At 42.2% G+C, this 12,032-nt stretch overlaps 1 protein-coding gene across 1 annotated transcript in view; it reads left to right on the top strand.

Annotated features, from left to right (window-relative positions):
• The window catches only part of LOC138357550 (murinoglobulin-1-like), a 130,670-nt gene that overhangs the window by 73,976 nt on the left and 44,662 nt on the right, over window positions 1-12,032 (top strand). The window contains exons 2-5 of the mRNA XM_069314409.1: window positions 936-1,123; window positions 1,795-2,033; window positions 4,267-4,383; window positions 7,571-7,728. Of these exons, the coding sequence (XP_069170510.1) occupies window positions 936-1,123; window positions 1,795-2,033; window positions 4,267-4,383; window positions 7,571-7,728 (702 nt within the window). The remainder of the gene's footprint in view (window positions 1-935; window positions 1,124-1,794; window positions 2,034-4,266; window positions 4,384-7,570; window positions 7,729-12,032) is intronic.

Below are 12,032 nucleotides of genomic sequence, written 5' to 3'. Positions count from 1 at the left end.
GAGTCACGTCTGAACCAATCCCATCAGCGTAATATTGGACAACCAATTACATCTTCTCACAAACGAATTCACCTTAAAATACTCTAAATATTTTATTTAAATAGCAAAGTATTTTATTAAATAGTAAAAATTGAAAAGTTTCAGAAAATGCCTTAAGTTTGATAGAGATTACAAAGTAATAAATATTAATTCTAGCATTTCATGAAAATGTTAATGAAATGTCTAAATAAATGTTTATGAATATAGCATTTACGAAATTTAATTTGATAAATAAAACATTTAATACGTATAATTGATGCTTAGAAAATCCTTTATAAAACTTGCAATAAATTGTTTGTGGGACAAACTGACAAACATCTCCATGGGAGAATAAAAGAACATAAATACCACATAACGACAGGTCAAGAGTCCTGTATAATGTTGGTTGATTAAAGAGAGTTTTAAATTAACTTCAAATATTTATAGTTTTCAATATTATTTTGAGAAAGGTGGGATTAAACAGGTGTTGATGAGACAATATGTGCGTCATGAGGACACACTGACCGTTGAGGCAGATGTTTAGTAGTTGGTGTGAACGACGGAGGTTGAGAGTAAACTATAGGGCGAACACAGTTTACTTTAAATTGGCAGGATATTAAGAAGTGACCATTGTTATTCTTCACAGATATTCTCCCGGATTATAAGTCAATACTGGAGTCCCTTTCCTAGTACCAAGATTACACTTGTCTCTACATCTGGCTAGAATTATTTTTTATATATGATAATTAATGATTGGCATTAATTAATGTCAATAAATAATTATTGCTTGGCATTAGGCATGCTTGTATTAATTTATATGAATTGATACACAACCTACACAAACTTGCTTCTGTTCGAGTTGGTGTTCATTATGGTGGAGATAGGCAAGGACTAACAGTTCGCCGTGCCCCCCACAGAGGCTACGTGGTCACCACGCCCAAGCAGTGGGTGGCAGGAACAACCGCCCAGCTGTGTGTGGTCGTGGACGACCCGTCAGCTCCAGCTGGGAAACTGACGGTAGCAGTCACCGCCTACGACTACCAGCAGCTGCCTGAGAAGCGGAACATTAACATCATTCCCCAGACCACTCTAGACATTCCAGCAGGTTAGTACACCACGAGGAAAGTGGAAACAATCACCAAAGTCACATTTTTCAGTTGACAAACATGTCCTCGTGACGAGGCGTCTAGTGGCCACTCTTGGTTCCACAAATCGACACCCTGTTGTTGATTAAATGTTATATACGCATTATTCCCATATCAAGAATACAAATATATAATATATATATAAGAATATATATATATATATATGCGGAAAATCCACAGAGAAATATGAAATGAGGTGAACGTTTCGGCTTTGTTAAAGCCTTTGTCAACACCAGACTGACTAAGGAGAAGGGAGAAGGGGGGAAGATATATAGGCCGACACCTGACCAACCCATCCCAAGGGTTGGTCAGGTGTAATTAACCAAAAACAGGTATAGCATATATATATATATGCATATATATATATATATATATATATATATATATATATATATATATATATATATATAACAACTAGAGTTACTGTTCCGTGTTCCAGGAAGGACTGGTTCGTGCTACGACGTGTCGGTGCCGAGTTCCTCGGTGTACACCCACTCACTACACGTGGCGGGCGTGGTGGGCGGCGCCAATATATATATATATATATATATATATATATATATATATATATATATATATATATATATATATGTATATATATAACAACTAGAGTTACTGTTCCGTGTTCCAGGAAGGACAGGTTCGTGCTACGACGTGTCGGTGCCGAGTTCCTCGGTGTACACCCACTCACTACACGTGGCGGGCGTGGTGGGCGGCGCCAAGCTCACCCGCACCGTTTCTCTCACCCTCAAGAGCACCAGCGACATCACCTTCGTCCAGACGGACAAGTACCTGTACGAGCCCAGCCAGAATGTCAAGTTCAGGATCCTCACTCTCACCGGACCTTACCTCAGCGTCTCTACTGACCCGGTGAGTTACCTCAGCGTCTCTACTGACCCGGTGAGTTACCTCAGCGTCTCTACTGACCCGGTGAGTTACCTCAGCATCTCTACTGACCCGGTGAGTTACCTCAGCGTCTCTACTGATCCGGTGAGTTACCTCAGCGTCTCTACTGACCCGGTGAGTTACCTCAGCGTCTCTACTGACCCGGTGAGTTATCTCAGCGTCTCTGCTGACCCGGTGAGTTACCTCAGCGTCTCTACTGACCCGGTGAGTTACCTCAGCGTCTCTACTAACCCGGTGAGTTACCTCAGCGTCTCTGCTGACCCGGTGAGTTACCTCAACGTCTCTACTGACCCGGTGAATTACCTCAACGTCTCTACTGACCAGTTCCGTGGGATCCATTTCTTACAAGCTTTCTAAATGGCTCACCAAAATCATGTCCCCATTGTTAGGAACTATTTCCTCTTCTCATTTGACTAATTCTCTTGAATTAGTTAACAAATTTAATAGTATTCCTGTCACTCCTGATGTAAAGTTAATCAGTTTTGACGTTTGTTCTTTGTTTACAAAGGTACCGGTTGATGATATTCTTGATTATCTTGCTCGTGAACTAATGAATCATATTTTACCTCTTTCTGCTGATATTATTGTCAATCTTGTTAAGTTGTGCATTAAAGAATGTACATTTACCTTTAATAATGAGAATTATTTACAGACTTTTGGAATGGCAATGGGGAATCATTTATCGCTATTGCTTTCAAAATTGTACATGGAATTCTTCGAAAAGAAATTTGTCTCAAAAATTACCCCTGGAATCATTACATGGTTTAGATATGTTGACGATATTTTGTGTATATGGCCTACAGATGTAAACACAGACGAATTTGTAGCCAAACTTAATGATCAAGTCACCGCTATAAAATTTACTGTGGAGACTGAAATTGATAAATGTTTGCCATTCCTAGATGTACTTATTCACAGGGAAAATTTTTCACTAAAGTTTAGTATCTACAGAAAACCTACGAATAATTTATCTTATGTTCATTATTTTTCAAGGCATAGATACAATGTGAAAAAAATCTATTTTTTCTTCAATGTATCTAAGAGCTCTTCGAGTTGTGAGTCCAGAATTCTTAGATGAAGAGTTTAAGAATATTGATTCGATTGGTCTCAAGCTTTGTTACCAACTGAGTTTTTTGGAAGTTTGCCGTAGCAAAGCACGTCGTACATATTATAATAATATATGCAGAAAAAATATTCGCCCAAAGAATGTGTTATGTTTACCATATTTCTCTGTGTTTGAGAATATTGTCAAGGCCTTGAAACGTTTTGATATACATGTATTGTTTAGCTACGAAAATACTGTTGGTAAGCTATAAGTTAGAAACAGTCCTCGTAGTGATAATTGTGTCATATATATAATACATTGTAAAGACTAATAAATTCTATGTTGGGCAAACATCTAAAAATTTCAAATGTAGAATTTCGCAATATAAATACTCTGTAAGGCACTGCCTATTGTCTAATGCTTTGTTTGTTCATCTGTCAGCAGATGCTCACCAAATTGATTGGGAGATGGCTTCTTCAATAATGAATTGTAAAAGCACTTATACCAGGAACATAATTGAATCTGCTCTGACACAGTTTACAAAAGAAAGTAATTTGAACATTAGCAGTGGTTTATATAACTTAGATCCATTTTTGATAGATCAATTAGAGGGCGATTTGAGTAGAATCATTGATACTCATTTGTCTCACTAATTCATTGTAAATATTTACTATCTTATGCTATTATTATCCATGTGTGGGCCTATTGGTGGGTATGAATAGGAGATGCCTCGTATGGGCCAATAGGCCTTCTGCAGTTCTTATGCGGCTCATATTTGTGTCCACCTAATTCTCATTCATTTGTCATTGTACCTCACCTCACTCCACCACTCTCTCCTGCCTATATATGTCCACTTCTTGACCTGTAAATCACTCCTTCTGAAGATGTATTAATACGAAAGTACTTAAGGAAATTCCTGTTTCAATTCTTCTTCCGTGGTCTGGAGAGAGAGAGAGAGAGAGAGAGAGAGAGAGAGAGAGAGAGAGAGAGAGAGAGAGAGAGAGAGAGAGAGAGAGAGAGAGAGAGAGAGAGAGAGATAACTCAATCCATTTTAACCAGTATCACTCATAATTTTATTAAGTAGTGAGTGAAGGGCTAAATGTTTGACCACTGCATGAGGTCTGACAAGTAATGTGTTGGTGTCCCTGGCAGTACCCGGAGGTCTGGGTGCAGACGCCGGCCGGCACCCGCGTCGCCCAGTGGAAGAACGTCGACAACACCGCCGGCCTCGTCCACCTCGACTTCGACCTCGCTGACGAGCCCGAGAAGGTGAGACACACTTGTGGTAATAGACGATAGGAACACGAGACGAAAATACAACACACAATGAAGTAATATAGTTTTGGTGAGTATGTTTATAAAATGAGAAAAATATTATTGTAATAAACTTCGCTTCTCAAAGTGGAACGTTATTGTGGTCTGGTTAAGTAGGACTGGGCTCATTGGTGCTCACTTGACGTGGTGAGGGGCTCTGGTGCACAGTCCTGGGGGCTCTGGTGCACAGTCCTGGGGGCTCTGGTGCACCGTCCTGGGGGCTCTGGTGCACAGTCATGGGGGCTCTGGTGCACAGTCCTGGGGGCTCTGGTGCACAGTCCTGGGGGCTCTGGTGCACAGTCCTGGAGGCTCTGGTGCACAGTCCTGGGGGCTCTGGTGCACAGTCCTGGGAGCTCTGGTGCACAGTCCTGGGGGCTCTGGTGCACAGTCCTGGGGGCTCTGGTGCACAGTCCTGGGGGCTCTGGTGCACAGTCCTGGAGGCTCTGGTGCACAGTCCTGGGGGCTCTGGTGCACAGTCCTGGGGGCTCTGGTGCACAGTCCTGGGGGCTCTGGTGCACAGTCCTGGGGGCTCTGGTGCACAGTCCTGGGGGCTCTGGTGCACAGTCCTGGAGGCTCTGGTGCATAGTCCTGGGGGCTCTGGTGCACAGTCCTGGGGGCTCTGGTGCACAGTCCTGGGGGCTCTGGTGCACAGTCCTGGGGGCTCTGGTGCACAGTCCTGGGGGCTCTGGTGCACAGTCCTGGGGGCTCTGGTGCACAGTCCTGGGGGCTCTGGTGCACAGTCCTGGGGGCTCTGGTGCACAGTCCTGGGGGCTCTGGTGCACAGTCCTGGAGGCTCTGGTGCATAGTCCTGGGGGCTCTGGTGCACAGTCCTGGGGGCTCTGGTGCACAGTCCTGGGGGCTCTGGTGCACAGTCCTGGGGGCTCTGGTGCACAGTCCTGGGGGCTCTGGTACACCATCCTGGGGCCTCTGGTGAGGGGCTCTGGTGCACCGTCCTGGGGGCTCTGGTACATCGTCCTGGGGGCTCTGGTGAGGGGCTCTGGTGCACCGTCCTGGGGGCTCTGGTCACCGTCCTGGGGGCTCTGGTACACCGTCCTGGGGGCTCTGGTGCACCGTCCTGGGGGCTCTGGTACACCGTCCTGGGGGCTCTGGTGCACCGTCTTGGGGGCTCTGGTACACCGTCCTGGGGGCTCTGGTACACCGTCCTGGGGGCTCTGGTGCACCGTCCTGGAGGCTCTGGTGCACCGTCCTGGGAGCTCTGGTGAGGGGCTCTGGCGCACCGTCCTGGGAGCTCTGGTGAGGGGCTCTGGTGCACCGTCCTGGGGGCTCTGGTGCACCGTCCTGGGAGCTCTGGTGAGGGGCTCTGGCGCACTGTCCTGGGGGCTCTGGCGCACCGTCCTGGGGGCTCTGGTGCACCGTCCTGGAGGCTCTGGTACACCGTCCTGGGGGCTCTGGTGCACCATCCTGGGGGCTCTGGTACACCGTCCTGGGGGCTCTGGTACACCGTCCTGGGGGCTCTGGTACACCGTCCTGGGGCTCTGGTACACCGCCCTGGGGGCTCTGGTACACCGTCCTGGGGGCTCTGGTACACCGTCCTGGGGGCTCTGGTACACCGTCCTGGGGGCTCTGGTACACCGTCCTGGGGGCTCTGGTACACCGTCCTGGGGGCTCTGGTACACCGTCCTGGGGGCTCTGGTACACCGCCCTGGGGGCTCTGGTACACCGCCCTGGGGGCTCTGGTACACCGTCCTGGGGGCTCTGGTCTATCGTCCTGGGGCGGGAGAGGGCTTCCTTCTGCTGCTGGCTGAACAACCTGTGGTTGTGGTGACTGGGTTTACCCTGGACAGAGACCTGCAGGAATAATATTGTCATCCACACTTCTGGGGACATAAACATACCATTCACTTGGAGGATGAACCAAGTAACTGCGGCTCTTGAAGGGTAACTTGCGTCTTTCCTGAAGAAACACGAGTAAACTAAGATGTTAGCTGAGGCCCAAGTGCAGAACAGCAGATATAGTGTACGTGGACTTCTCTAAAGCTTTAGATAATGAACCACATGAAAGACTCTCTCCACGTAGGATAAATGGTAAAACATTTGATTGGCTAAAAAAAATATACAAGGAAGGCAAGAGGTTGTCTCAGGTGGATATAAATATAGTTTAGAATGCCAAGTGTAGCACCGCAAGGTTCCATCCTGGGACCAACTCTTCTTGTAATATATAACACGATATAGAAGAGAACATTAGAAACCAAATAATCAAGTTTACAGAAGAAACCAAATAATGAAATTTACAGATGACATTAGAATCTATGGTAAAATGGGAAGCAAAAAAAGGTTAATTCCTTGCAAGGCGATTTATTAATATTACAAATCCAAAACGGTGCTTGTAGAGCATATCAATATACACTATAACTACCATATCAACAAGACGAACATGGTGGAGATTGATGAAGAGAAGCACCTAGGCCTTATGATCCACCAGTCACTGACAGTTGCTCAACAAGTAGACGCTGCGGTAAAAATGTCAACAAGACCTTGTGAATAGTCAAACGAAACGTTAATTTGAAGGACAAGAAAGTGGTTGTTCAACTGAACAAGTCGTTCCAGGAACGGTTGAGGGCCAGAGTAGGACTAACAACACTACACACCGGACATGACTGGCCGGATCTCAGTGGAACTTTTAGAATACTAAACAATTTGTAGTATAATAATCCAGACCACATTATTAAAATGTGTAATATAACTCACAAAGTGCATCATCATGAGACCTAACAGTGTTCTCTGGAGGACACAAAACAAGAGATTATTTTCCCCTTAGATAAAAAGTCCATGATATCACCTACTTGTCGAAGCCGTAAATGCGGAGACATTAATTCAGTTGAAAAGAATCATAGGAATAATTCAGGAACCTTTGACAAGCCGCCTACTTCCTGGCCCCATCAAGACCACTAGAGACTTTGGACCTCGGGTACATTAAGCACCAACTTATCGTGGTTTTAAGTCATTATGTCACATTTTGTTCACTAACAAACAACAAAAATATCTTGCTGTTGACTGATGATACTTAATAACTTGCTCCTCATCAATAGGAATTATTTATTACTGATTCTTGAATAATGATAAAAAAATATGTTTAATGTGTCAAAATATTTGATGTAGCTAATCCGACCATTTTTGTCAGGGATTGTACACGCTGTTCGTGAAGACGCCCCGGGGCCAACAGCAGAGTGTGACCTTCAAGGTGGAGAAGTTCGTGCTGCCTCGCTACGAGGTGGTGCTCAAGCCTCCCGCCTACATCCTGGGCACTGACGAAGCCTTCACCTTCACCGTGTGCGCCAAGTGAGCCCCACCACCCAACACCACCCACCCACTACTCTCACACTTGATAAACAACTCCGTATAGTTTAAATTACATTTTGGGATCAAAAGTTTCCGAAAGTAGTCAATGTTATCTGAAGGTTAATGTGAAGAGTTTCAGAGCCCAGTAGTTGTGTAACTGCTAGAACATTAACGTAATTCACTGAACACTGAACTGTTTAAGTAAAACCACAAAAATGTTATTAAAGTGAGGCACGTATTTCCTGACTATTTTATATTGTGCTAATCATTAAAACATTCATATGAGGGCGGCAGGTAACTCGCCTCAGATGTGAGTTATTCTCCAGAAGTTTGTAGCTCAGTCCTCATCTCTTCTTCCTCATCCCCTCTTCCTTATCTCCCCTTCCACATCTCTTCCTTCGCACGTCTCCTCTTCCTCATCTCTTCTTCCTCATCTCCTTTTGATCATCTCTTCTTCCTCATCCCTTCTTCCTTATCTCCTCTTCCTCATCTCCCCTTCCTTCACACACGCATTACTTAAATTCGGCTTTAAAATCTTCTAAATTGATTGTATATAATAACTTATAAATGTCTAGGGCCATGGGGGTATAGGGCTCTACCTACTCTAGGGTCACGGGGGTATAGGGCTCTACCTACTCTAGGGTCACGGGGGTATAAGTCTCTACCTACTTTAGGGTCACTGAAGTACTGGGCTCTACCTACTCTAGGGTCAATGAGGTATAGGGTTCTACCTACTCTAGGGTCACTGAAGTACTGGGCTCTACCTACTCTGGGGTCACTGAAGTACTGGGCTCTACCTACTCTAGGGTCAAGGAGGTATAGGGCTCTTCCTACTCTAGGGTCACGGGGGTATTGGGCTCTTCCTAATCTAGGGTCACGTGGGTATAGGGCTCTTCCTACTCTAACGCCCTGGGTGTAGAGCACATCACCGACTGCAGAGTATATATTGCAGGGTATATATTGCAGGGTATATATTGCAGGAATATATATTGCAGGGTATATATTGCAGGGTATATATTGCAGGAATATATATTGCAGGGTATATATTGAAAGGTATATATATTGCAGGGTATATATATATTGCAGGGTATATATATATTGCAGGGTATATATTACAGCGGTATATATTGCAAGGTATATATTGCAGGATATATATTGTAGGGTATATGTTGCAGGGGTATATATTGCAGGGCATATATTGCAGGGTATATATTGAAGGGTATATATTGCAGGGTACATATTGAAAGGTATATATTGCAGGATATATATATTGTAGGGTATATATTGCAGGGGTATATATTGCAGGGTATATATTGCGGGGAATATATTGAAGGGTATATATTGCAGGGAATATATTGCAAGGTATATATTGCAGGGGTATATATTGCAGGGTATATATTGAAAGGTATATATTGCAGGGTATATATTGCAGGGTATATATTGCAGGGTATATATATTGCAGGGTATATATTGCAGGGTATATATTGCAGGGTATATATTGCAAGGTATATATTGCAGGGGTATATATTGCAGGGTATATATTGAAGAGTATATATTGCAGGGAATATATTGCAGGGTATATATATTGCAGGGTAAATATTGAAGGGTATATATTGCAGGGTATATATTGCAGGGGTATATATTACAGGGTATATATTGCAGGGTATATATTGCAGAGTATATATTGCAGAGTATATATTGAAGGGTATATATTGAAGAGTATATATTGCAGGGTATATATTGCAGGGGTATATATTACAGGGTATATATTGAAGCGTATATATTGCAGGGTATATATTGCAGAGTATATATATATATATATATATATATATATATATATATATATATATATATATATATATATATATATATATATGTCGTACCTAGTAGCCAGAACTCACTTCTCAGCCTACTATTCAAGGCCCGATTTGCCTAATAAGCCAAGTTTTCCTGAATTAATATATTTACTATAATTTTTTTCTTATGAAATGATAAAGCAACCCTTTTCTCTATGTATGAGGTCAATTTTTTTTTATTGGAGTTAAAATTAACGTAGATATATGACCGAACCTAACCAACCCTACCTAACCTAACCTAACCTATATTTATAGGTAAGGTTAGGTTAGGTAGCCAAAAAAGCTAGGTTAGGTTAGGTTAGGTAGGTTAGGTAGACGAAAAAACATTAATTCATGAAAACTTGGCTTATTAGGCAAATCGGGCCTTGAATAGTAGGCTGAGAAGTGCGTTCTGGCTATTAGGTACGACATATATATATATATATATATATATATGTCGTACCTAATAGCCAGAACGCACTTCTCAGCCTACTATTCAAGGCCCGATTTGCCTAATAGGCCAAGTTTTCATGAATTAATGTTTTTTCGTCTACCTAACCTACCTAACCTAACCTAACCTAGCTTTTTTTGGCTACCTAACCTAACCTTACCTATAAATATAGGTTAGGTTAGGTTAGGTAGGGTTGGTTAGGTTCGGTCATATATCTACGTTAATTTTAACTCCAATAAAAAAAAATTGACCTCATACATAGAGAAAAGGGTTGCTTTATCATTTCATAAGAAAAAAATTATAGTAAATATATTAATTCAGGAAAACTTGGCTTATTAGGCAAATCGGGCCTTGAATAGTAGGCTGAGAAGTGAGTTCTGGCTACTAGGTACGACATATATATATATATATATATATATATATATATATATATATATATATATATATATATATATATATATATATATATATATATGTCGTACCTAGTAGCCAGAACGCACTTCTCAGCCTACTATTCAAGGCCCGATTTGCCTAATAAGCCAAGTTTTCCTGAATTAATATATTTTCTCTAATTTTTTTCTTATCAAATGATAAAGCTACCCATTTCATTACGTATGAGGTCAATTTTTTTTTATTGGAGTTAAAATTAACGTAGATATATGACCGAACCTAACCAACCCTACCTAACCTAACCTAACCTATCTTTATAGGTTAGGTTAGGTTAGGTAGCCGAAAAAGTTAGGTTAGGTTAGGTTAGGTAGGTTAGGTAGTCGAAAAACAACTAATTCATGAAAACTTGGCTTATTAGGCAAATTGGGCCTTGCATAGTAGGCATAGAAGTGCGTTCTGGCTATTAGGTACGACATATACATATATATATATATATATATATATATATATATATATATATATATATATATATATATATATATATGTCGTACCTAGTAGCCAGAACTCACTTCTCAGCCTACTATTCAAGGCCCGATTTGCCTAATAAGCCAAGTTTTCATGAATTAATAGATTTACTATAATTTTTTTCTTATGAAATGCTAAAGCTACCCTTTTCACTATGTTTGAGGTCAATTTTTTTTTATTGGAGTTAAAATTAACGTAGATATATGACCGAACCTAACCAACCCTACCTAACCTAACCTAACCTATATATATAGGTAAGGTTAGGTTAGGTAGCCAAAAAAAGCTAGGTTAGGTTAGGTTAGGTAGGTTAGGTAGACGAAAAAACATTAATTCATGAAAACTTGGCTTATTAGGCAAATCGGGCCTTGCATAGTAGGCTGAGAAGTGAGTTCTGGCTACTAGGTACGACATATATATATATATATATATATATATATGTGTGTGTGTGTGTGTGTGTGTGTGTGTGTGTGTGTGTGTGTGTGTGTGTGTGTGTGTGTGTGTGTGTGTGTGTGTGTGTGTGTGTACTCACCTATATGTACTCACCTATATGTGCTTGCAGGATCGAGCATTGACTCTTGGATCCCGCCTTTCTAGCTATCGGTTGTTTACAGCAATGACTCCTGTCCCATTTCCCTATCATACCTAGTTTTAAAAGTATGAATAGTATTTGCTTCCACAACCTGTTCCCCAAGTGCATTTCATTTTTCTACTACTCTCACGCTAAAAGAAAACTTCCTAACATCTCTGTGACTCATCTGAGTTTCCAGTTTCCACCCATGTCCCCTCGTTCTGTTATTATTACGTGTGAACATTTCATCTATTTCCACTTTGTCAATTCCCCTGAGTATTTTATATGTCCCTATCATATCTCCTCTCTCCCTTCTTTTCTCTAGTGTCGTAAGGTTCAGTTCCTTCAGCCGCTCTTCATATCCCATCCCTCGTAGCTCTGGGACAAGCCTCGTCGCAAACCTCTGAACCTTCTCCAGTTTCTTTATGTGTTTCTTCAGGTGGGGGCTCCATCATGGCGCGGCATACTCTAAGACGGGTCTCACGTAGGCAGTGTAAAGCGCCCTAAAAGCTTCCTCATTTAGGTTCCTGAATGA

This window comes from Procambarus clarkii, chromosome 79 (assembly GCF_040958095.1).
Source record: "Procambarus clarkii isolate CNS0578487 chromosome 79, FALCON_Pclarkii_2.0, whole genome shotgun sequence".
Lineage (NCBI taxonomy): Eukaryota > Metazoa > Arthropoda > Malacostraca > Decapoda > Cambaridae > Procambarus > Procambarus clarkii.
Note: the sequence above shows the minus strand (reverse complement) of the source record. Positions and strands in the feature narration are given on the sequence as shown.